This window comes from Anopheles merus, chromosome 3R, assembly GCF_017562075.2.
Source record: "Anopheles merus strain MAF chromosome 3R, AmerM5.1, whole genome shotgun sequence".
In the NCBI taxonomy this organism is placed as follows: Eukaryota; Metazoa; Arthropoda; class Insecta; order Diptera; family Culicidae; genus Anopheles; species Anopheles merus.
In genome coordinates this window covers 46,789,967-46,817,569 of record NC_054084.1, presented here as the reverse complement: position 1 = coordinate 46,817,569, position 27,603 = coordinate 46,789,967, and the positions used below count along the sequence as shown (strand labels likewise).

The 27,603-nt window shown below is 44.0% G+C and overlaps 1 protein-coding gene across 2 annotated transcripts in view; it reads right to left on the bottom strand.

Moving 5' to 3' along the window:
- Nucleotides 1-27,161, bottom strand: part of LOC121596802 (protein disks lost) — an 81,865-nt gene extending 54,704 nt beyond the window's left edge. For both annotated transcript variants that reach the window (XM_041922050.1, XM_041922051.1), the window contains exon 1: nucleotides 26,825-27,161. In XM_041922050.1, coding sequence (XP_041777984.1) covers nucleotides 26,825-26,911 — 87 coding nt within the window. In that variant the 5' untranslated portion in view covers nucleotides 26,912-27,161. The remainder of the gene's footprint in view (nucleotides 1-26,824) is intronic.
- Between the last annotated feature and the right edge of the window lie 442 nt (nucleotides 27,162-27,603).

Sequence of the window (27,603 nt, the reverse complement as noted above, 5' to 3'; positions counted from 1 at the left end):
TACCGCGCGTCGTATACCTGCAATAATACTTTCGCCAAATTTGCTCCACTTTGCGTTTGCTTCGAAGTGAACGATGCGACAAAATACGACATAAAAAAAAAAACACACATACACACATTTCGTTTTCTATCACGGTTAAAATCCCCTTGACAGCTCTAGACGATAATGAAATTTCCGGCATTCCTTGGTTGACGCATGGATGTACTGGAGCAGTGGTAGGAATTCGGGACCCGAGACACCGAGAAATGCCAAGCACGGAGCGGATGAGCACAATTCAATTTCATTAATTAAACGTCACTTACTCATCAAGTTGTGTTTATTTTCTGCATTGCTCTAAAGTTTCGCAGAACTGTTCTCCTTTCCCAATCTTCGTAGAAGATGTCATTGTAACTTTAATTCCTAAACACTCCGCATAAATTTGTATCTTTACCATGTTATTCCAGATATGCATCGATCAAATTCTACAAAAATATGCTCTATTATGCTTTATTGCAATGTGCAGAAAGGTTTCCATGTTTAGTTTCAAAGCACACGAAATTGTGCGCTACATTTGGAGCATTTAATGTATGTAATCTTTGGGAGCAATGTTTTCTATCACACAACACATGTGCACTTATTACTGCCAGAAGTAAATCATTCTTCCCGCATCCACAATGCGAATATATTCCCCCACATTTAAACTGCCGTAAATGATAAAACCATCCCGCGGAAACGGGATCATGACGGAGGCGAGAAGCATGTGTTTTTATCGATATGATGAAATTTTGCTTTTAAAATACACCATACACCAAAATGGAACAACTTCACTGCGTCGCGCTCTCATCCGCCAGCAGCCATTTGGATGATATCAGGTTCGTCGGCAGCAGCAGCAGCTTCCCCAATCAAGTTCATGCCTTCATCTGGCCGTTGTTCACGCGTAGATCCTACCACATATCCTTGAGCGCAGCATCTGCCGATGCCATCTTGGGCACGTGTTGTTATTATTATTGGCCGTGCCAGGAGCGTGCCAGGCAGGGCACGTGTGTGTGCGCTAGTGTAAGTGAGTGAGTTTGACACTGACTGTATTTTCGGGATGGTGTATCATTAAAATGTTCGTCGGCTTTGCCACTCTGCTTTTTCGTTCGCTGCCATCACAAGCTGCCATGAAGCTGTCGATATAAGTTCAGCTGCCTCTGCTATTGCTGATGTTGCTGTTAGCAGCAGCAGCAGCAACAGCGGCGGTGTAGGCAACGCATCTCTTTCAAGTCAGGGCAAGTCAGGGCACAGACCGCCACCACCACCAGCTGCGTGTGTGCTGCGGTAGCAGCAGACGCGTCGCCGTACCACGTTCGTGAAAAAGCATATTTAACTGCGGGTCCACCACGATCAGCTCAATCGTAGCGCTGGCTGGCTGGCTGCGAGCTAATCGAACAAAGCATTGAAGCAAAAAAAGTTCCAAAACCGGCGACTCACCGCACACACAGCAGCAGGGTTTGACGCTGGAACAGTCAAACCTTTCCAAAAAATAAAAAAAAGCAGATGGAACCAGCTGCTATGCGACAGAGACAGATCTCAACGGTCTAAAATGAAATCTTTTGCACGGGGTTTGTAATTTGAAGGTTTCCGTAAAATAATTTTAAAATGCCCCAATATTATAACACCAATTACTGATGTACGGTGAACCCATTACTAATGGCAATGTTGGTGAATCGAAAACACTATCAAGAATATAATAGCTTAATTATGTATGTACGTGTGAGTATTATTATTATTATTATTATTTATTTAATCTTCAACGGGCCGTATGGCCTAATTAAGATGTAACAGTTCAATTGAGAAAAAAAAAATACATAGCAAAAATAAGATTTACATCGCAATTCACTGCGGCCACGGCAAAAGCCGGAGACGTTCCTTGAAGCACTGAGTTGAGATATCGAAGTCGAAGCAATCCGAGACAGTGTTGAAGACAGCCGACATGCGGAACATAGGGTCAGACCGACCAGCACTGGAACGGGGTTGAGCGAGCCGTAGAGTTTCTCTAGACCTAAGTGTTCGGGATGGTGCATAGATATCGACTCGATGCAACAAAGGCGATGAGTCGATAGAGCCATTTAGCAATCCAGCGATGAAAGAGCACTGTGCATTGCGTCTTCTAACCGAAAGAGGTTCAAGGCCTAGAAGACGGCACCGCGCAGCATACGGAGGAAGATTATTGCGATCCTGCCAGGGAAGTAGGCGTAGGGCATATCTCGTGAGCTTACGTTGAATCGCCTCAAGTCGAGCAATTGAAGAAGCGGTAGTTGGGCTCCAGACTACGCACGAATATTCCAGAACCGAACGAACGATGCAGTTGTACACAGCTTTAATGCACATGGGGTTACGGAATTCATTAGTTGTCCGGATAACCACGCCAAGTAATTGATTTCCTCTGGCTACAACGTCATCGATATGCTGTTTAAAGTTCAAACTAGAGTCAAGCAGAACGCCCAGGTCTTTGGCATGATTCTGTCGATTAACTGCAGTGCCGTCCATGAAGTAGGTCCCAGTCACTGGGCTCCTGCATCGACTAAAAGACACACAGTAGCATTTCTCGATGCAGATAGTCAGTCCATTACGCTTGCACCACGAACAGAAAATTTCGATGCAGTCTTGCAGGAATGTACAATCGCCTGTGTTGTGAATAGGCGAGAAAATTTTTGCGTCGTCGGCAAACAGACTGATACTGTCGGGAGGTAAAGCCAGGGTAACATCGTTGATAAACAATATGAAGAGAAGCGGGCCAATATTGCTTCCTTGTGGCACACCCGAGCTGCTGACTATTTCTTTGGACATGTGCTTATCAATTTTCACGGTGTATGTGCGATTAGTTAGGTAAGACTTAAGCCACTGTACGAGCGAGCTGGGAACTCCTAGCTTGTCGAGTTTAGCGAGAAGAATTGCGTGCGGAAGAGAGTCGAATGCTGCTTTCAGATCTGTATAAATTGCATCGACTTGAGCTCCGGCATCAATTTGATTAGTGCAATAGGTTACAAATTCAACCAGGTTCGTGGTAGTCGACTTTTTTGGCACGAATCCATGTTGATACGGGCTTAGGTAGCTGCGGCATGCATGTAGCAGATGTTTGTATATCACTAGTTCGAACACCTTGGCAATGGCACACAAAGATGTAATACCCCGGTAGTTGATGGCATCTGTCCTGTCGCCCTTTTTGTAAATAGGAACCATCCAAGATTTCCTCCATGTTTTGGGAAAGTAGCCATTGGCTAGCGATGCATTGAACAATTTTGCAAGGATAGGTGCTACTGTCGTTTGACAGCGTTTCAGCACGGTAGAAGGAATTCCGTCGGGTCCAGGAGCGAAGGAAGGCTTTAGTTGCTTTAGTGAGTATGTTTTCTGATTGAAAGCATATTAGTATGATGAGTATAATCATGAAGCGAAAATAATTCAACTCATAATGCACGCCAAGGCCGGTCGACATAGGTGCAAACGTCCTTGGCTTCAACAATTGGGTCACAGGTAGTTCCGATTGCCAGCACCGGTTTCCTTTGGCTCTCTAATATTTGCTGAGCTTTGCACAATAGTGTGTTGCAAATCCAATTCAGCAATAATGATGTCCAACTTCATTCCAGAGCAGTGGGGCTCTTAGTTATAGCTGGTGTAGCTACAATAAACTGCTGTCGCAGCATTACCATAAGTAGTTTCAAAACAACTCACGTGCGGTACGAAAAAAGTAGAGCTTAAACCATCAACGAACAATTTTCTGCGAACGACAACTGCTAATTCATTAAGATAAATGGTAAAATAAGCTGCGTTCGAATGCGTTATCATACCAGAGCAACCACAACACTCCATTTGTCTGTCCCCATACAGATACTAATCTATCTGCCCTATGATTCTGGAAGTCTTGAAGTGCTTCCGTCGATTAGCAGTGTCCGGGGTAAGGGCGATCCGAAAAAAAATATAATAGAAATTATATTTCTTCTCCTTCTGAGAAAATAGAGAAACATTTTCACCATCAGCAACTTGAGATTCGTCAATGATAGGGGGACCACAGTAAACGTGTCCCCCACCATCATACCGGCTAACCAGTTGTACTCTTCATCCTTCAGCCTACACACTGGGGATGGCTTTAGAACCTTGGCCATTTTCAACCAGTTGCTATCGACGTTTCGACGCGGTCTGGACCGCGAAGACATTCCTTTTGCGACAGCAGACGGCACCAAAGCCGCCTCCCGCATCTTTCCGTCACTTTTGCTGTTTTCACAGACGACTGCACCCGATTTCGACCGGCTCTTATTTGCCCTGCAACAAACCCGTACCAATATTCCATTTGTACGAATCACGATTTTTGTCGAAGAATATCTCCTCCACCATATCCAGCACACGTTCTCAGTCCAGCGGTGCCGGGAGCAATCCTTAAGCCGGCTGCAATCAGTTGGAACATTTCCTCCCCCCAATGTTTGTTCGATATGGATGATTTTTTGTCGAATTGACTGGGTGTAGGGGCGCTGGACTGGTGGCAAAGGACCAGGGTCGGTGCGGTGGCAAGACTTCTAAAAACGTTCATCCGCACACAGGATCGCGGCGAGCGCTCTGTGTTCGATTCCAGGAAGCGGCCTGGATGCTGGCGCTGAAGGTTTGGGTAGAGAATGGCAAAATGGCAGCATAAACGGCGGGGGGATGATGAAAACGAATCGAACCCCTGAACGAAAGCAGCAAAAAAGACCACGATGACGACGACGACGACGACGACCATGATGATGATGATGGGGAAGAACCGAACGAACTCCGTAAGAACGGAGACCAGAGACGGAGCGAGACCGACCCGGGGCCGAAGCATGTGTTAGTGCGTCCAGACAAAGAACAATTCGCATGGCAAAAACTACACCCCCAAGCCATCAACCTCTCATGCCCCCAGCGCAACCCTCTGCGCTCTGAACTTCTCCGTTGCGGCGCAGCATCATACCCGTGTGTAGCCTGCCTTTGCGCCTTCGGCATGCTGTTTGCAGGAAAAACCCCTCTGCAGAACACGGTGGGATTGCTGTGCTTCTGTTGCTGCTGCTCGCCTTTCGAATGGAGGATGCCAGCCATGCACGATGCTGCTGCCGCTGCTGCTGCGTCTTCGGGACCGGGGCTCGGGTTCAGTGAACTTCAATCGTCCACAGCACCACAACCTGGCACCCGGCACCCGGAACAGTTCGCCTTGAGGGCAGAAGAACTTGACAGAGAGTTCAAGCTCGCGAGCGGGCGAACGAGGGAATTGTTCTTTCGCAACTACCCTCGTATCGTGTGCACCCGTGGAGGAGGGGGGATGGGAGGGTTGGGTTTCGTTGCACGTACGCGGTAGTTTCCTTCGCGTTTGGACGAGCGGAGCTCGAACGATATCTGCTGGAAACCGGCACGGCGCACAAGCAAACGCATCGGGGGCGCAGACACAAAGGTGAGAGCCTTTTAGCACTGCGCCTCTGCCATCAAGACAAGGTGACATATTGGATACGGTTTCGAATTAATCTCATGATAAGAGCCACAGCAACGTTTTGCGTGCTTTAATGCGTTTCACATGTCGAATGATGGTTAAGAAATCGCTCGATGCGATTTTTAAAAGCCATTAAGGATGAAATATTGCTCAACAGAACCACATTTAGGATGTGCAATAGCGTCACTCTATGGTGGAAACTCTTGGAAGTAACACGATAACATCGTAAAGGTTGTCTCCGGATGGCTACAGTGTAACGCCCATGTTTAACAAATCATCTAACCTTGTGTTGGACATTGCAAACAAATTAAAACTGTATTTATCCTTCGAAGCATGGACGTTGGTTTTTTTAGCATCCTAGCCATTTTACAAACACACATACACATAAACAACACACACACACACATACAGAGATGCTGTTCGAGCTGTCGGAATAAATACAACACACACCAATTGCCATTCCCTGGTGGTGTAGAAGCGGCACACAGGCAGAAAACGGTCCCGCGTCTCGAAACTGTCCCGGAAACGGATGCCTTAGTGTGCGTGACATGGTATACCTTATGGCCAGGATGGTAGCAGTACGAAGCAACATGCGAAGGATACGGCGTCAAGCAAAACAGCCAAGCAACGGGAAAAACCCGCTCTAGGAACGATGGGTAAAAGGATACGGCTCTGCCACTGCTGTGCACCCTCCAACCACTGCGGCCCTCTACACAGTCTGTTCGAGTGTTTGATGGTGGTAAATGAAAATGAAGGATGCAGAAGAGAGAAAAAAAAACAAGAGACGAACAAAACAACGTAGTGCAGTGGCAGGAAATTAAAACAAGCACAAGTAAAGGAAGAACCCCAAGAGACGACGCTGTGCGGACGTATCCTTTTCTAGCGATGCCATCGATCATATCGCTCCGTTTTCATCGAGCAGCAGCCAGCCGTTAGGATCGGCATATTCAAGTGTATGGGAGAAAATCAAATTAGGATACACATTTAAATGTCCCTGTGCTCGAGGGTTGAATTTTTTTCTCTCTCTCTCTCTTTCTCGCTCTCTAAACTATGTCCTGCCTGGTAGCTAATGGTAACGGTAACTAGCAACTAGGAACGTTCCGTACGGTAAACTTCAAGCATTTGGGTTGTATATTTATAACTAGGAACTGTGAGCGGCAAGACAATACAGCAAAGGGTGTGGTGGAGAGCAGTTTCATGATGGGCAGCCTTTTCAACAACGGCAAAATTGTTTTATGGCTGTAACACTACATGTTAATTACAAAACGGGCAAGAGCATTACTTTATTGATGGGAAAACGTCAAAACACCGTTGACCAATGTAATTTTACGGTCTTCTTGAAACGTCGTAAAACTGCAACAGAGTGTGTGTGTGTGTGTGTTGATACAGAGTGGTTCAATTTATTTTGCCCTTTTTATTCTATTGCCTTTAAATACTTTTGATAGTTTGCTACTTTTAGGGTAGAGAATTAGGTTAATTTTAACGTGTCATAAATCATCAACGTACAGTGGGAGAGTAAATTGATTCTCTTTTAAATTAAAAAAACCTTTAAATTTGAGACCGATATGTTCATTGAACGACTTAAGAAGCATGTACAACAAGCATTGAACAGATTTTTAATTTTAAATTTGCACTCCCCGTTGAGAAGCTTCAGTCTAGCTTCTTGGCTGATGGCTCGAAAATAGAACACATCTAGCAGATTCTACGGCTCTCGCTAGTTGCTACTTGCCTAACCTCCACATTGGTTCGACGCAAAGGAGGGCACCATGTGAGGAAGAAAAACGAAAACAAAGAAAACGAATCTTCCAGATCCAAACAAAAACAAACCGCGGACTACTTTCTTCCACGCGCTGCTGCTGTTCTACCGTCGAGAGGAAGTTGTGTTTGCGTGGCTTTCCTTCTCGCGTTGTAAAACACGTTATTTCCCTGCTGTTAATTGTCGGATTAGATGAAAAAGAATAGAACAACCGGTGCGGTTGTACGGCGTTGCAACCATTAGCCACTGTGTTTCTGTGTCTTCTGGACAAATTCTGTATGTTTAACGAAAAAGAGGTACTTGCTATGGTACATAAATGTTTAGTTTTAACAACACTGACCCCCCCCCCCCCCCCATCTCCGGTGTGTAGAACAACAAATGGTTACAATACGCAAATCGCTGATAAGCGATAAATTCCACAGATGCAAGACAATAAATAGAACCTGCAATGCTAGCTTTACCAACTCGCCAGAATGACTGCAGGTAGAAAGAGCTACATAAATGTAGCCAGTATCGCAAAGAAAAAAACTTTTTTTCTGTTTTTCTCCAACTTTACTATATGCCGCAGTGCTCCGGTGGAGGTGGCGGTGGAGATAGAGGTAGCGATGCTAGATCGTGTGCAGTAAAAATGCGTTCTTCTTTACCCCCCAAGGGCCCTTCGCCTACCCCGCGACACACACAGACACACACATACACCTGTGGTGTGTTTGGGGCAGCGTGCATAAGGTTATTGCGTTGCGCACGACAAACCATTCCTTACTTGCTTTATTACTTTTCCACCTTCCTTCCCACTATTATCGGCCTGTGCACAGTGTGTCTCTATGCTTTACACCATTTTCGCTTGCTTTCGCCTTCAAACGAAACATTCTTTACCTCTCTCGCTTTCTCTCGCTCTCTTCTTTCTCCTTCTTGCGCTCCATCCATGCGTTAGGTTTAGTTTTAGTCTCATTCTCCTCCTCTGCACTCTTCGTTCTTTGTTTACTTCGGTGTGTTTTCTTCGATTTACTCATCCTGTTCTTGAGTGTTTTGGTTGCTTTCTCGTTACCGCGTGTGTATTATGATCGTTCCAGTTGCGTTAGCGTTTCCCTTTCCTCCGGCTCTGTACCTTCATGCGTTTTCGTTGTAGTTGTCGTTTTCATTCCGCTTCTTTTACTTTTCCTCCCTTGGTGCCCATCTTGTTTCGAATTACCTTCAGCCCTAACCATAACATAGCGAGGGTGTACACTCTGTTTGCGCCACTGTGTTTCTATATATATATATATATATATATATATATATATATATATATATATATATATATATATATATATATATATATATATATATATATATATATATATATATATATATATATATATATATATATATATATATATATATATATATATATATATATATATATATATATATATATATATATATATATATATATATATATATATATATATATATATATATATATATATATATATATATATATATATATATATATGTGTGTGTAGATTGTTGTTGTGTGGAGTTGGTGTGTTCCCGGGCTGTTTTGAGAAGAATTTATGATTTCAATGTATTTGTAGCAGTTATGGTTGAAACTCTAGGAGCTTCGATTTCCTATTTCCTTTTGCTTCTTGTCTGTGTAAAGGCTATTCCTCCTCATGGACCTTTTCCCTTTTCTCGTCAACTGCTGCTTTTCTAACACAGCAGCACCATCGATGAGTATGGACATCCCATTTTCGAACTGCATCCGGCGCGCTTTCCGCCATTCGAAAGCTCTTGTTACGATGGAAAAAGAGACGATGCATAATTGTTTAATCGATGGTTTCATTCTTGCCATGCCCTGGCTGTTCCAACCCTCCCAAACAGTTGTACGCTTTACTTCATGCTCTCGGTGTGGAGTGCCTGTGCGGCAGGAAGAACCAAAACCGGGAACCAGGACCGTTTTGGGTGGTGAACGCACTCGCCGCACACAGTATCGTTGTGGTTGTGTGGCCTTTGTATACGTATATGGGAGTGAATTTGATCAGCACAGCACAGGAGCAGAGCTGAAGACTATCTCGGTCCCATGCAATCCACCATCCGACAACCAGGTAGACTGCAGTCTCTGCGCGAGCCGTTCCGTACGAAAGGGAGAGCGAGCATAGCAACCAACACACATCCACACACTACCGTAGAGAATTGCATTTCGCACTGTGGTTGTGTTTGTGCATCATACGCTCCTGCGTTTGGCACCAACCAGGGGTTGCACAAAGAGGGCCGCCCTGGTTGAAGGCTCCCGGTGTCGTTTCCCGGCTCGATTTTCCATTCTACCCTGGGCGCAGGAATAAAGAGCGTTCACGTATTGCAATGGGGGGAGAGATTGGAAGCGATGGAAAAATCTAGACACACTGGTCGTGAGGCGTCGTCAAGGAGGGGAAAGATTTTCACGTTGTTTTGTTTGTAGCGTGGCGTGCAGTGGAAAGCGGAAGCGGGATAGAAATAACAGAAAAGCACAGCACTATTATGTGATCTTGCGGAGACAAGCAGGGTGAAAATAATACACATCGTCGCCGAATGTTGTTTCTAACAGGACGGCCATATGCACATCAATATCCGCTCCATGGAGACGAAAACATGTATTTTTTGTCTAGTAATAAACAACGAAAATATCGTTTATGATATACGCTAATCGAATTTGTAATGTAACTTGTTTGTAGAAAATTCTTATATCATCCATAATTATGAAATTTGCCCATTGGTTGGTAAGGATATAAACCCTTTTCAAATCTTTCCGCTTGCAATGTTCACTCCGGACAAACGGAAACGGGTTTGGAACATAAATTCTGTCTGCGTAACATAATTCTTTCATCGTTCGATCGATGGGGATGTAAATTTGTTATCGTCTGGCGATGCTTTTCTGCACTGTCTGGAACAACATTCTGGCCATTCCATTGCTTGCCCCGAACGGCGACAGCAACATAAAACATTCCATCTCAGCAAAAAACTAACTCTCTCTCTCTCGCTGTGTCCCGCTCATCACATCGCTTTGATCGCCAAAATCCATCCATATATCGTGCCAGCCGTCGTCGTCTGGCTGGCTGACAGAAGGTCCTCAATCCTTGCCCGGTACAGCATCATCATCCCGAGCCCGGGTTTGGCCCCCAGAAAAGTTCATTCAGATGGATACCCACGCACACACACACAAATACAAACAACCATGCACCCGATCTACAGTACAGTGCGCATCCCTGATTCGAGTTCTTTGTTCGTCGCATCGAAGCGTCTACGCCCGTCTGCTGCACGAGACGGAGAGTGTATTTTTTGTCCGCAGATGCTGTGGGTATGGCGACCACATGGTCTCCGGTTTCCGGGATGAGCCGTTGTTGCACTCCCCAAATCCCATCCACCCGAGTTCAAACGCACGGATGTGAGTCACCCCTCAATGAAATGGCAGCAGTTTTCAGACTCTCGCACCATCAGACGACACGCCCTCGGCTGCATCGACGTTGTTTTTTTTAAATAATCGATTTAGCTTTTTTTTAATAATACAACTGTTCCAATAATGTATAAAAATTGGAATAATATAAGCTGCTAAAAATGTTACTTTTTAAAATTTTATTAATTAAATTATTGGCTACCTGTGTGTGAGTTATTAAGGAAGTTAATGGAAAGACACACTAGTTCCAGCTTTGAACAACATTTATTCGGCTAATGAACTCCATTGGGCTCAATTAGTTGAATAAAACATGGACCGCTGTGAATTGCCTTTGAACGCATTCGAAATTACAACACTGCTCGGAGAGTATGTTGTTTCTCACTTTGCTGTTTTGCTCATTTATCGCGATGCCGGCCTTTAAAAGTGCGGATTTTGAACCTTTTTGTCCTCCGTCTGTGCACGCGGCACTTCCGTTGCAGACAACAAAAGCAATCCACATCATACCGGCCGGCATAACATAAAGCGGATCGCGAAAGTCAGACAAACAGAACCGGCAGACGACGCAGCAGCAGCAACAGCACACCGGCAGCACCCGGTAGACGGTAGAATACCATACATACACCAACACACCAGTTTCTACACCAGTCTGCGCACGGACACATTTTGCGTACGGGTTTCACTATTGGCAATTTGGCCCGTACGCGTCGCGTTACCTTACTTGCATGTCAAAAGTTTGGTGGTAATATATTTAACTCTGTTAACGCTGCAATTTCAACAGCGATACTATTGACTTTTTAAGGTTTCATCGAAAACTAGTACAACGTATTTTAGTAACAACTTTCGCGCTGTGATTGAAGCAGAGAACAATGCATTCTGACATTCCAACGATAAGATAAATAATGTTGTGACAATCCAGCTTTAAAATCATCATAATGGAATTGCCAAAGAGATTAAGCTGGCTGGATGATTTCCGCAAAATGAATTCCTCTCCATGGGTTGACTGCACCACACACGGATACATGGTTTGGTGGCGAGGTGTTTTTGAAATCCATTTTGACGCAATGAAAACATTCCATCTTCCATGCCAAACGTCGACTCTTGACCCTGGGAAAGCTCATCGATCTTCCAGTTCTTCTGTTCCCGCATGAAGATAATAATAATAATAAAAAAAAAATACTGATCCCACCATGGGAGCCGTCCTCTGGCCGAGCGGTTCTCGCGTTCTTGCTCCCGCCACCCAACCGCTAGGGGTGTCGTGCCCTTGCCCGCTCGGTGCCTCTTGGCAATTTCGTACGCTCTTCATTGCGGTCGTTGGTCGTAGCTGGTGTGCCTGTGTTGTGCTAGTGGCTGGTGGCGCGAACAGCTCTGGTTTTGTCTGCCTCCTATCTTTGTTCGTTGAATCGCGATGTTTTGGACGGTAGTTGATCTCGCGGATGAAACAACCCGACCACGGATCTTAGGAGTTGATAATCCTTTGGAATGGAACGGACCAGAAAAGTATTGAACGATTAAGACAACAATATGCAAGGATTGCATGCTACAAATGTAGACTTGGTACATGCTTATATCCTAAATGCACAAAAATGGATTTTCTATTTTATCTTTTATATCCTTGAAACTTTTTTCGGTTCCCAACGGTTCCCGTGACTATTCAATTCGTGTGCTGTGAATGTGGAAAACCCGAAAGGCTCTGGATAAGCGGAATAAAAGCTGCAGTAAACGAAACCAACAGTTACACACCACTATAGCCGTACACGGGGGTGAAGCACACGAAAGACTTGCAACCCCCGACAAGCAAAGGGATGGAAATGTGGTAGCGAACCGCAAAACTCAGTGTATCAATAGACCGGCAGTCCACACATAACAAAACGCTCTGGCGAAGCATACGGCTCAGGCAGGACTGCAAGAATAAACTTATGGTTAGTCATCTGGAGAGTGCAAAGACCGCCCGAGAGCGTTGGATTATAAAGAATGAAAAGAACAAAGTTAGGGAAGCACGGACCAATATGGGACCAAAGGAAGAAATGTTGTGTATATACCCCTTGAGAGAACATAACAAATTCAAACGCTTAGTACATATTAACCACGTTTGTTTCGGTAATCTATTTTACTTGTTTGCTTTGTACAATGTTACTTTGAAAATCAATAGGATTCAAACAAACGATTGACACAAATGTTGAATATGTTTTGTTAAGTGATTTCAGACCGTTTATTGACAATAAAAATAGCAACGTTTACGATGTCCACCGCTAAATCCTTGACAGTCTGCGATACGCTCCATCCTCCCATACAGACCAAACGACAGCATGCGAGTAAAAATAACGCATATCGCAGAAAACAACACACGACTGACCACTGGACAATCGCGAATGAAGGGGATAAGCAAAATTGTTCATCACCTGGTGAGACAATGAACTTTCAGGAATGTAGTGCCTATTATCCCGAACTGCTTGTCCCACCACGCTGGAACGAATTGTGTGCAGCATTTGCGTCAATTTGTTAGAATTTAAATTATCTCATTAATTCGCTTGATTTTGCTCTTACTTTTTCTCAGTCAACACAACCACAAAGAGCGAAAGTAATATGTAATTAGCATTCTTTTCTTTTTTTGTACAATGGAATGACTGAAATATCCTCTTTAGCTTTAATGCTATTGTATAAATTGCAACATTTAAACCCTATTGCAAAATTAAGGTTTATCATACGTTACAGTTAAGGATATGTTGCGTTCAAATCTGGTTCAAATCTGAACTGGATCAGTACGGACACTTTTAGGGAAGACCGATTTTTTTTAGTTTTTATTTTTAATAATTGGTGTTTTGTAACTTTATGAGCTTGTAAACGCTTGTTGCCATTTGGCCTTCTAACCCAATTTAAAGCATTTTTTCAGCTGTTGTACAAATAAAAATTAACACCATTTGGCACCAACCGTTAATGACACGTAAATCCGTCACAGTGTCGAGTACTGCCGGCAGCCATCCGGTAAGTATCTGATACCGATTGTGATCCTTTGCTTCTGTGTTTGTGGTTTTGGTTTGATCAAAATTGGTCGACGGCGAAGAGGAGTTTGCATTGTTTTGCTTTCCATTTGAGTATGATGTTTCACATTATCGCATGCATTTACAGTCGAACGCAAAACACGCGTATGATTGATGGCCGCCGCATAATCTAACGCAAATGTGTGTCCACAGAACCGTTCCGCTTCGGGCGAGGGTAGGAACACATATGACCCTCTATCGTTACCCCTGCACTGTTCAGAATTATTGAAGGGGAAAGGGAAAGAAAAATAACACACGCATAACGATATAAGAAGCCCGGCACACACCAAATGAGCGAGTCAGATAGAAAGGAGCTGTTGTGCGAGGAGACGCTATATTTTTGGCGACGCTGTATGTTCACCCTACCGAACTCCAACAACGGGGGCCAGCCATACACACGTACCGCATATTGGTGTATGGGTGCACCCCGAAAATGCTGATCAACAACGGCAAATGAGCGGGCATTCGATGTCTGCCTGCTGCTACCAAAGTATGTGTGGCTTCTATGCTTGCAGCCTGCCATCCTGCCTGCCTAGCTGCCTGGCCTGTATGCTTGCTCAAGTGCACATCTGCCGTTTGCATTCGTTTTTATGCTGCGTGCGACGACAAACGCTTTCACCCCTCTCCCCTATACGCAGGGACCCTTTTCCCCCGTGGCTGCGTACCAGTTCTTGCGCAATCGGAAGGGAATCTAGAGGGTGCACAAACGACATAATGATCGGTCACCTCTTCGTAAAAGGGTGCGTTCGAAGAGTGACATGAACTGATAAGTTGCTGTATGTGTTAATATTTATCTGGTTTTTGTGTATCATAAATTTGATGGAGCAAACTTTTCAGATAGACACACATTTTAGTAATATTCCTTAGTACGTTCCTTGCTTAATACGTTATTTTTGTGTCATCTCCTCATCTCTGCAATATTCTCTATATCATTCGACACATTGTGAGTTCAAAATTATTGCTTACCTTTAGCAGTGACCTTTTTTGCTGTACTCTATACACTTATCAATCAAACTCTTATCGCATATGGTACGTTAGGTACTACGAACCCAAACCAAAGCCATATGACTGGATTTCCCCTTTTTTTAAAGCCATCTTTTTCGCACTATTGAACGGTTCTCGTTCTGGCCAATGGCGTGTACAGGGCACATGCGACCCTTTTCCAATTGTGATCCTGCATCCGTTATGTGCGTCTACGCATGGAAGGGAAAAATAATAGAAAACGCCCAAACCTCCTGTACGCCCAACGATCTGAAGAATCAACCTCCCAGGCCCAAGTCGACGCGGCGCGAACATTTTAATGTCCCTGAATTTTAATCCATCTGTAACTGTTTTCCGGGAGTGCATAGCGTTGTAAAATGGAAACTGAGGAACGATTTCAGTCAAGAGCGTTATATTCAAATATAGCATTTGCTGTAGGTACTTCTTTCGCGAAGTGGATCGCACAAAGCATGATGAATCGAAAGATAAGGACGCACGTACAAGAGAACAGAATTCAAGAACATTTCTGTCTATTTAACAAGGTTTGGGTCTTGTATGGCGATTAGAAACAAAGAGTAGTACACATTAGACTTATTAAGTTTTTTTTATCGATCATCAACAAGCTGGAAGACACAGGTACCACCATAAAGCTATTTTTCTCGTGCACTCGGAAAGGATGCATCAATCAATCGCACCGGCACACCCGTATACTGTGTGGTGTGGGTCGGGGATTTGGTGCTGATCGTAAGGAAACCTTTTAGAGTGAAACACAAACATAAAATGGAATTCATCGTCAGCGGTGCAGTGAACGAAATGAAGCCGTATCCTTGAATGGATTGAGGCACACCACGAACGAAAACCAAAACCATTTAGATACTGAAACCTAAGACGAGCAACGGCGAACAATGTACCTGGCCCCTCTGTCTCGACCGTTTTAGGTTCTTTTTTGTATTGTCTTGCTGTTTTGTTATTTTGATAGACAGTAGAGCCAGTGCAAATATTACTTCCAAGAAGTGTGGCGAGCTTCAACCAGCCGACCCAACAAAGAGTGGATGATAGAGGACGGCAAAAATAATAATGTTGTACAAAAAAATAAAAACGCCAACCACCATAAAAACAAAATGTTAAATGATACTACCATTGCCACTCATTATAGTGGTTCATTTATTTTTGAAAAGGACCAGAACCGCCTGCAAACCGCGCAATACACAGTCTCCAATCAGAAACCATCTGCCGCCCAGAGCCAGAGGAAGAGTTAGTTGCTTCCCCCAAGCCTTCGCGTCCTGATCTGGGCGATCGATTGGACGGCCGTCGTGTTCGTCTTCCGGGTCGGTCCTCCTAAGGCGATGTAGGCAATACCAAATGAGGTCTGAGGATGCAGTCACGGAGATTTGGTTCAGTTTTGGTTAAACTCACACTAACTCTACAGATTCCGCTTGAGAAAGAAAGAACAAAAACAAAATAATCCAAAACTGCAATTTTAACGATCTCACATGCAGGTGGGACCAAAAGACGTTTCGCAGAATGCATCCGATCCTTTGTTGCAGACACCGGAGATACAAAAGGAACACCGAAATTATCATCCAAATTGAAAAAAAAAGCACTAACAAAACGGCACCATCTGCAAAGCGAGACGCACCGCTCATGTGTGCTGCACCGTCGCAACGGTTATGACAAAACTTTGGACTTTTTATACAGTTAAACATAACGTTTCTTACAAAAAAATATCAGATTCGTTCTATAAATGAATCTGGGAGTAAAGTGAATTATTTTTAAATTTTATGTTTATTTTCATTTTTTTATATTATAAAAATGGTAATTTAAACAACACTTCACGGCCTACATTCAACTCATGCATAACATCAAAGTTACAGTACTACTAAAACATTTTGACAAGCGTTCATCAATTGCTTAAATGGCCAGGGGTAAAGCTGTCATCGGTCCAGAGCTGAAACTGAACCATACATTACAAATTCTCAGGTCATTCAGTAAGGATTTATTGGTCTAATTAGGCTTTAGGATATTTATGGCCACCCAAAATTCTGCATGTTGTTGAACAGGTAGAGAGCTGGACCGTTCTATCGTCCATCGGTGGGTCACATCTTTTCGTTTTTTTTTTTTTTGTATATGTTCGCCCATTTTTGCCGAAGGATCAAGAGGTCGCCGGTCCTGTGCTATGTTTCACGCTTAACGCTTAAGGACGAGCAAACGATAAGGTGATCAAAAGAGCGACGGCCCGGGACGGTTATTCTATTGTTGTTGATGCTTTTTTTTTTTACTCTCATGAGCCATGAGTTGACAGACCACTGCTTTGGTCGACCGAAGAAAAGGATCATATTTCCTGTGTTTTACTGGCCCCACTAAGATACTCCTTACCAACCGGGAGTTTAACTGCCTCGAACGTGTGCAGAGGCACGTAAAAATTTATTATTTAAAAACTTAAAACCATACTCTCAGAAGGCCGATTATAGCAGGTAACTGGGAGTGGGTTAGAAGATCATCATGGATGGGTAAAAAAACAGGGATCCGAACCAGAACTGTACCTACAGCGAAGGATGCTGATAGCAGAAGCACATAAAAAGTGACTACACATAGCCTTACTTCGTCAAGTAGGTAGGATGGACCGAAGTATCCTAAATGTTTCAACCAACAGGTTTTTTTTTAAAGAAACGAGTAACAAATTTTCAGAAGAAATTGAAATTTGGATAAATTGAAAGATGGTTTGAGGACATGTGTTGTATTTGTTTTTTTTTGTCTAAATCGTCAAAAGAATAAGAAGTATTCTGTGATTGATGAAAAAAAGTAACTATTCAAAACATTTGTCAAAACCATGTACCTTTGTTGGTCTAAAGACATGTTATAGACAGTTAACTTCATTAGTGGCACCGATTGCAGTTGTTGCACCAAACGAGATGAAGAAAACGATTTGCAGTCTATGAATAAATCTATGTTTTTAACTAGTAGACAACTTGTTCAGTAAACATTTTTTTAAATTAAATACCTTTTCATACTTCAATTATTTCAAGCTTGATAAACCTGGTACACATGATGAATCGGAGACATTTTAGACAGAACACGATCCCTGTTGATAAAACGTTACATCAGTGAGACGACACTGTTCCGCCTTCTTATCGGTCAGTTTGTGCACATGATTCAATTATGACTATACTTTATGATTTTTTTATTATTTCCACGTTAGCAATAGTAACACATTTGTTTGCTGTCAACAAACATTTATATGTTCGGAAAATCGGAATTCACAGTTTGATTTGAGTCTTCGTTTGTTTATCTTTGCAGGTATACAAAAACATCCCGGTGGATGATCCTTTCCCGCAGAAGGTCAAGCACACAGGTTCGATCGGTCAGCCTTGGATTTCTCGTTTCGATGTCAACGGTTCAAAGTCCCCAGGAACCGCCGTATACTTCAAAAGTTGCAATTTATACAAGAAAGAGGTGCAGGTAAAGCAAATGAAAATGATACTCACACAACCAAATGCACGCTCGCAATAAGGGTTAGGGCTGTTGGGAAACCACGATCAACAAGGATCGTCGTCGTTGTGATCATTAGTGTTTCTCTGTTTCTTGGCCGATTGCCTGAACCAAGTGCCATTGCACTCCCACGAGTCCCATTCATGGTACTGAGATTTTATCCTTTTACGCGGTTTGCTGTTGTTCTCTTGCTTCCCGCACCTTCCAATAAAAGTGTTACCAGTGCTCCGACGAAGCGATGGGAAGACTCTGGTCAGACGTCTTGGGAAAAGAAGGAATTCCACACGTACCATAGCCCGCCAAACCGGTTCTAGTGTGCGTGCTCTTCTTCTCGACGTCTATTTCTTTGCCGCAGCTACACAGTCGAGTAGCCTGTAACTCAAAAAACGAATGTGTTGAATCAATATGTGCTGGATTCTGATCATTGTTCATATGCTTTTCCGTACAATTGTCTTAAATGATATGTGATCGCATAGTAACAACTCTCACGATCATCTCTCCACGAAATTGTTTGCGAAGAATCTCTACGAACGTTTGAGGAAAGGATGCATGTTGGTTCTCAGGATGTGTCAGCCTCACAAGCGTATATGAACCTGTTAAGTCCACAAGCAAATATTTTCATATTTTGCTCCAATTTAGAACTGTAGTTCAAGAAGATCTTGTCGTTGATCGATACCGCCTAGCAATGGAAACCTGAAAGCTGACGATATCACTTCATTAGTTTTCTTAACCAACTTGCAAAAATGTAGAAATAAGACCAGAAGAGTCCTTCGACCAACACCGACCAATATCTACAATCTTGATCTAGAAGCGCGACTCGGTTCGTCGTTCGATCGGTCGCACTTCATTCAGCGGCATACCGTCCCTCTGTGGGTACATTGCACTTGCAACGCCGCAGTCACGGTGCAGTCTCGATGTTGCTGTTGCACTGTTTACTTCCACTTCCTTCGCATGTAGAACGTTGGTGCGCGAGAACATTTGATGCGCGATTTCGCCGAAGAACCGAACCCTACGTATGGGCCGACGATCGTAACGCCACCTCTCTGGGAGCGTGTTCCACGACGGGGGGAATCATCGCACGGACTAACAACACACCGAGAGCCTGTCCTTCCACATATTTCGCATAGCCCCCGGGGGTGCGCTGCAGTCGGCGACGGCATCTTCTTCGCCGTTTGCCGCTTTCCTGTGGCAAAAATTGTGAGCGGTGCACATTAATCTTGCCAGTTCTTGGAAATGCGTCTTTCGGCGTTGCCGGTTGCGAGTCAGAGACCTCTCGTCGCTCGGCACAAACGCGAAACGAAGCAACTGACGGGCCACTTCCGTTGATTAGCAGTAGCATGGACGCTGTCTGTATCGTTCCTCTTTCCGCTGCCGTTTTGTGTGCACCCGCACCCGGAGATGCGACTCGTACTCTCAATTTTCTTCTACCATTTCATGGTTCCAAGTTTTGCTTTAGATTTTACTGCAGTTAGTGGTGCAGTTTTGCTGGCGGTATATATTGGTCGTGCGCCGTCGTCTACGAGCTGATGGTGATGGACGTTGCCTTGTGCATTCGCATTGGTTTGCTGCTTCCCGCCCGAAAAGATCATTGCGTGACCTCGACTGGAGTAAAGAAGCAAGGTTTGTTCGATGGCTACGACAAAAACAACTTCTGGTTCGCTTTAGCTAAAGGGTATTTTGAACCTATTAACTTAAGCGATCAGCCTGTAAGGTGGAGATGGATAGTTTATGATATTTAAAATCAATATTAGCAGCTGTGTGGCCACAATTTCTTCGTTTCTTTTCTTGTTTTTTTTTTCTTCAAAACAATCGTTTTTTATGTAGGTTTCCTTTAGCCACTAAAGGGCATCAGATTTGCAGGTTGCAGAAACCAATCAACAAGTTATCAATCACAATACTGAATAAAGACGAAAAAATATATGTATATGTATAAAATACGCTCATACGGTGTAATTAAATAGGTGATTTTAGAAACAAAATAATGAATCCATTTTCTAATGCTTGCATTGGGGCGTCTTCCATCCGTAGACAAACCCGTATCTTCAACTGATTAATATTCACAACAAATGAATCACCAAAAAAAAAAAGCAATAACAGTGGGACGGCGGAGTCTGATGTCTGATTTTAATCATAATGTGCCCATTTTCCGGCTGTCTGAAGCATTTCCTTGAGCCACCGTTAACATCCGCCGGTTCGGTTAGTTTGCACCATCGGCGTGTAATCCACCGAGCAATGAGTGCAATACATTAACACCGTTGCGGACGAATACAGCGAAGGCACAGAGCTACGGTCCGACGACCCTCTGTAAGATGGATGCGTGGAATGGCAGATTTCGGTAAAATGTAAAAAAACACACACAAACACATACAACAAACACATAGGCATCTTCAACAAGCAATCCAAACACCAGAATCAACAGCCTCATCCGGGGCTCATGGGGGATGGGATGAGATGAAAAAGGATCAAAATGAATCCGGGCTTCAGCCCCATCGACCTCGACCGACGACGACGTGGAGTGCTTCTAAACATGGGGAAAATATTTTCCTTTCCTGTCGTTGTGTGGCGTACCGTCTTCGTTACCGCCACGGCGACATGATGTACATACTCAAACACATACATACAACTCACATACACATACACAAAAACTTCCAATGAGTCATATCCTGATGTTTAACAGAAGCAATAATCACTGCTTCCGAACACCACTGGGGAGCCCAATGTGTCACCGTGTGGTAACGAACATCGCTGTTTACCGCCGCACGGGACACGGGTTGGCAAGGAAAAGTTTAAGGGAGAATTAAAATGTTTTCCAACGATTCACGCCCGAAGATGGTTCCCCTAGACTTAATGGGATGTGCTAACCGTCCCTTTTGCTCCACTGGTGTGTTTCGACGCTTGCGATTCAAAATTTTGATGAATGAAAATGAAGAGAAAGAAGGCAAGTCCTGGAACAACAACCTTCCAAACAAAATGCAAAACGTCAACCCCGCCAACCATTAGCTTCGTTCACGCTGCCACCAAGATGTGCCCGCCCCGACAACAAGCCTCCTATATTACATTTTTAGTCGTTCTACAGTGTCCCCTTTTCGGATCTTTCACCGACTGGCCGGAAATGACAGCCAGGACAGCAGCACAGCCGGGTAGGCAAAATCTGGCCCCCGGTTCGTACATACATACTTATGTACAGTCCCTTTTCCTTTCCGCACTTGGCGTACGCCACGGTCTCGCTAAGGGCCACGTACAGCAGTCTAGTGGTGTTGTTGCTGTCGCTGTTGTTGTTGATGTTGCTGCTACTGCTGCTGTTGTTGTTGTTTAGATTCGACTCTCCGTTGCCATTCGATTAGGGGGTGGCTTATTGAGTGGAAACCCCTCGGAAAATTTCGTTCAAAATGGGCGCCAAAGCTATGCTCATGGCTCATGAGTACCGAACGAACGAAGGGTGGTTTCTTTGGCTGAAGCTAATAGTCAGTGCGCTGGTAGCAAAGCAGGGCAGGGCGAGCACCGGCGCGCTCTGAGTCAGTGAGCTCGGGTGGGGATTTTCCGAAACTTTTACGGCAGACACCATTTTTGGGGTGCACGCTGTTTGTTGGGTTTGATGGGAGATTCGGCTGTTCTGTTCCGTGCGCGAGCCGTCGAAACGTTCTACGAGGTGAATAACCTTCCCTTCTGCTCCTGGTTCGGCAGTCTCGGGTTAGACGACAGCGGTTTAAGTAACGGCAGCAAATGCGATAAGGGTAGTACGAGTGAACAAAACGCCGGCCAGGATGAAAACAGCAAGGGCGAGCGAGCGAGCGAGCGTGACAACCTGCGTTACTTTTGGTGGGTAATAAGCGGGAAAGAATGATCGTGAGGGCGGTTTGCGCGAATATCCTTACAGTAAGCCGTAGGGCAGAACAACAGCGTTCCAGAACAACAGCTGCCAGTTACTACTGGGACGGGAGCAGCTGGTCGGGGAGTTGGATCGAATCCCCGTTTCAAAACTCTGCGCCACAATATGCGACGTCAACGGTTGTTAATTACTGCAGAGAATATTTAGCAGTAAAGTTATGGATACTGTGACTTTCCTTTCGTGCCTATGCCTGTGCGGAGGGTGTACAAAGGGAGACACACGAACGCACCACCACCACATTTGAGATACTTTTACATTTCGAAGTAGAAAATTTCAATCATAAATGGCAGCGCGGGAATGAGAATTCTGAAATTGGATAGGGCACCCGTCTGGAGATGTTTATTTGGTTGCCTCATGCCATATCTGCTAATTCATTACCCCCTGCAGCGGACCCGATCGACAGGAAACAAGACGCCATGCTTGATTGAAATGCAATGATTTTTAAACTAATATATGGTGGCGTAAACAAAATAATTGCTTGAAGCTTTTTACACCAGCTCAACATGCACATAATGAGATAAAAACATTTTTAAATTTAAATTTTTAACATAAAAACAGTGCCCCACAAAATGCTGCCCATTGAATCAGAAATTAAAATATTCATTCCACGTAACAGTTTTATGTTTTTGTACCATTACTGGATGAATTTACTGGGTTGTAAAAATAAGAGCCAAACAAGTAACACCGTGGCCAATTAGTTTCTTAAGTATGTTTTGCAACCAGAGGGGAAATGAAATGAACATGAGCATGCCTTTTCTTGTACAGATTTGTAAAACAATTTAACATATCACATGTAGCTGATGTAAGGCTGATTGGTACGACCACACCGTACCATAAGCCAGGTGCAGTAAAGCATTAAACAATATAACAACCCGCCTAGGATGCATGTCGACCGTGATGATGCCAGCCAGCCAAGCCTGCCACCTACCACCCATCACGATGCGCAACGGAACGAATTGGCGAAAACGTTAATTTATTTCAAGGACTTTGAGCGATGGAGTACTGAGCTCGGTGCATGGAAAGCATTATTGCCATCAGTCAGCGTTGAGGCCCGTTGGGGCAAGAGATGGCATAGCAATTTCCCATGCAGGGCGACCCCCGGAGCCACAAGAACGCAACGTGTCTCGTCGGCGTATATCGTCGCCTTTGGGCGGGGTGTTGTCTGCCTCTCGCATTTCTTCGCTTGCCGTACCGCCAGTCCTGCACTATACTTTGTGCAACGGACCATAACCAATCGAAATCACCTTCACGGAAGACAACGTTTTCCCGTTGCCCGTCGGTTTCCGGCGGGAGTCGAGGTCCGGAATACCCATCATGGCAAAAGATATTAATGCTCGCCTGGCTGCATAGCAGCAAGTACAAAAAGAAGATTGTTTTGCATTTTTGCATGCATAATGCACTGTGCGCGGTGGGTAATGTGCAAATGTCCCCTTATGGCGTAGCGCAAGCAGCTCCTCTATAACCGGGAGGACATCGTTCGGCCAGCAGCACTCTCCGAAACTTTCATCCAAACAAACATCGTTGATGATCGATAAATCACTTCCGGTTGCCCAGGGATGTGTTAATAGGCAATAGACACAGTGGTTGTTGTTGTTTTTGTTGATGATGATGTTGATGATTACAGGCTAGGGTGAGGCTCTGTGTCACGGGGATGTGACTCACCTAAATTTTTTCTGACCGGAAAGTTGTGGTGAAGTTAAGAGTACGGCATGGTTTAAGCTCCACAGTACGGGGAAAAATTCGAACCGTCGCGAGAGATGGGGAATATGAAAGAGAGAGAGAGAGAGAGAGAGAGAGAGAGAGAGAGAGAGAGAGAGAGAGAGAGAGAGAGAGAGAGAGAGAGAGAGAGAGAGAGAGTCCTATGGAGCAAAAGTGAAATCCATCGTGAGGACTCGGACGAAGAGGATACCGACTGTGTTCAAGGTCTCGTATATCATGGTAGTGAAGTTGTGTGTGAGGAAGTCTCAAGGATTTTCCAGTTACTTTCTAAAAGGCATGCTGATACCATTCAGATGATTGATGCTTTTGAATACATTGGAAATGGATCGGAAGTTCATACTATAGTTTTATTTTCTAGTTACAAACCCAAAAGCCGAAACATGGTACCAAAGAGGAAATCGACCATCCGGCACCGTCCGAGTGTTGCTCGTGCTCATTTGATTACTTAAAACCGTTCACAGCTAACCCATAACAAGGAAAAGACACATCGGAGAGTCTTGCACAACTAGCACAGACTGCAAACTATTGCACGTTTGCAACCGACCCAGTGCAATCTAACCTACAAACATTGTTGATTGTTTCAGTTTCCAGCACAAGCGGTGGCCTTCGCGAGCTGTTGTCGAGCGTCTGCAGCTCCAGCCGGGCCCCGACACCCCGCGCACCAACGCACCGCCGTAACGCGCAGCCAAATGGATGACGCTACAAAATGCATGTGCATCACGTCACGTCTCCCAAGCAGGCAGCGACCGACCAGTCCTCGACCACCCTGCTAGTGTGGTCGTTTCTCTGGGATATTTCATCGTTCCGGTTTCTCCTCGCTTACACCGGCCTCGCCAACGCATATACGAATGGATTTAGCTCTTTCTTTCTCGCGTTCAATCGGCGGACGGGCTGTATCGTTAGATGCACGTTTTTATTATGATGTCCGTTCATTTTATGCCCCCCGCCTCCACATACAGCCAGACACGGCTTTGGAGCCAAGTTCTAAAGAATGGGGAAGACAGACAGGAAAGATGTATGAATCCATTTGACAAAGGATCAGCCAATCGGTCTTTGGTGCGTAAACCAAACGCCGTTGGTTTGCAGACACACTCTCTCTCTCTCTCTCTCTCTCTCTCTCTCTCTCTCTCTCTCTCTCTCTCTCTATCTCTCTCTTTCTCTCTCTCTTTTCGCTTGTTCGTTTACAGGTGATGCAAGGAGCAGTGAAGCAAAAGGGCACACAAAAAAGCTAAATCGTCACCAAATGACGAATATTGAACAAAGCGAACGTCCATTTTGGATTTATGCGCCGCCAAATGCTTTCATCTCACCATCGTTTGGGGCTTGGAATCATCATCATCGTTGCTCTTGCTTGCTTTCATCGTAGCAAAAACGTTTGCCGCCGACCTTCGCTGTTTCAATATGCCATTTCGCCCGAACCAGTTGTCGCCCGTGGGTCGAGGTTTTGCAATCGCACGACCAGCGTCCCAGATCACGATGATGATGATGATGACGGTGCGGAAACGTTATTTTCACTGTCTGGGCATCGGGATTCTGGCTGGCCCGGCACAGACCGTGCCTTGCGCTCGTCGAGGTGCACAGGGCTAGTTTGCTAGTGTTGGTGGTGTTTTCGTTTGCATCTCTCTGTCCGCGGCTTCGTCTGTGCAGACTGCAGCCGCACACAAGCAACAGCGGCCAAACAAAACGCCGGCCATGCGCGCCACTGCGCATGCGTCCTTGCAATCGCCAGACACGATCGCCGGTCTGTGTGTGCATAATAAAAGCAAAAGCGTTCCGGAGCAACGGGAACTGCCGGCAAAAAAGCACGGGCATGGGCGAAAAGAAGACGTGCATGCTGCTGATGGTAATCATTTCTCCTTCGTTGCAACCGGCCAGCAGTCTGTGCTGCACGAGGAAACAGGCCAGCAAAATAACCAGAGCATCTGCCGTTTGTGCGAGCAATAGCTACAGCGAGTGCTGGATCGAGAATCGACAATCGACTCTATTTCTCCCACGGATGCCCGGTGCGGATGGTATAGGCTCTCGAACCCGCTCACACTGTGCATCCAAGCTGCAATGGGTATCGCGACCGATACAAAACAACAATTTTCGTGCCGGCTAGGCGGCTGTCTGACGAAATGCACACGATTTCATTCAGCCGCCTAATGTAGTTTGGGACAAGGGCATGATCACAAGCGGCTGGTGGATGCACATGATTTGCAAATTAATCCAGTCCAATAATGTGTTATAGCATTTGCACTATTGCCATTGCAGTAGATTCAATAATTCAATTTTGGGGATACTCTATCAAATCCACGATTCTTTACGACATAGTATGATTATTGAAACTCTTCTTGACTCAAAACAATCGGTTCGTTTACGTAGTAAAATATATTCAGTAACCCTACGTATTTATATAAGACTTTTAAGATTTACGTAAGATAAAGTATTTTTAGGACTATGTCCCTATTTTGGAGAATTCTGTGGAATAAGAAATACACAGAATTAAATAATTAAACAATCTTCAACAGTTAGTGTAGTTTTTAGACATTCATTAATCGTTAGAATCAATAAAATTACTTATTAGCATTTATTACAATAATAATAATCATCATTATTATTCTTTTCTCATCACATATCACAAATAAATAAAAATTAAATTGGCATCCCATCAAAATTTTACCAATGAAAACATCGCACTTTAAGAAGAAAAATGTGTTTAATTTTTTTCTCCAGAAACATGGAGTCTATTGATCTCATTGGTCTCTTAAATAAAAATACGGATGCGGATATACTTTTATCAGTTACAAATGATTTCATTTAAACGAATTGTAGCGTTTAATACCAAAAAAGCAAAGAAAAATATCAGTATTTGCATAAGATTTATTATCATATGAATCTTAGCATTAAGTAAATAAATAAAACCAGTTTTCTTTTAAATGACAAAACATAAACATATAACATTGCCAACCACTGTAGAATCATGTGTACAAGGCTGCACAAAACGCATGCGTTTGTAGCTGTCAAAGTATCGTTTGTTTACGTTTTTTCCGATGCGCGGAAATGTACGCATTTAGTTAATGAATGATACAGATTATGCGGTACTTACCTTAAAATATTGAAGAAACCATTCTTGAACATCTTGTGATGGTGGAATTTGAGATTCCACCATCTCTTTCAACATGTCTTCATTCATTTTGTAGTCTTGAACGGCGTACACTCTACACGGTTTCACGATTTTAGCGCGTACATAAACACACACTCACAAGCATTCACTGCAGTGGAAAGTTTTTCACAATTGAACAATACACATAGTTCCGAAAGGAGTAAATTAGCAGTACTTCTTCTTATTTTGCAACAAAACTAGGCCAAACAAGTGGTCATCGTTGCAAAGCTATCTATTTTTTTCATTTTTGTTTCTAGTTAGTTTGACAGCACGTGTTTGACAGTTCTCGTCCAAGCAACAAAAGCGTAATTCCCAAACACACTTTCACATTTTCCCAAGTATCGATTAGAGAGATGACAGCTAAGTACAGCCCGTTCCCGAGATACGCGTTTTTCTAAATTGCACAGTTTATGTCTGACCGCGAGGCTACATGAGGTGAAATATACAGCGAAATGAACTATTTGACAGGCGAAACATCTGACGGATAAAGCATCACAGCAACCAGCTGATGTGCAACATAAACAAATAACGTGCACAAAATCTTAACTAAATCAATTGAATAACTTCAATATCCAGTATTTCATCAATTTTGAGCCAACAGTTCATAATCTCTTCCAATTAGTGAATATTTTGCTCATTAGTGAATGTTAAAAAGAAGATATTATTTTTAATAGAATTTCGAAAGCGGATGTTGTGTCTCCTCCAACCCTTTAGCCGAAGCT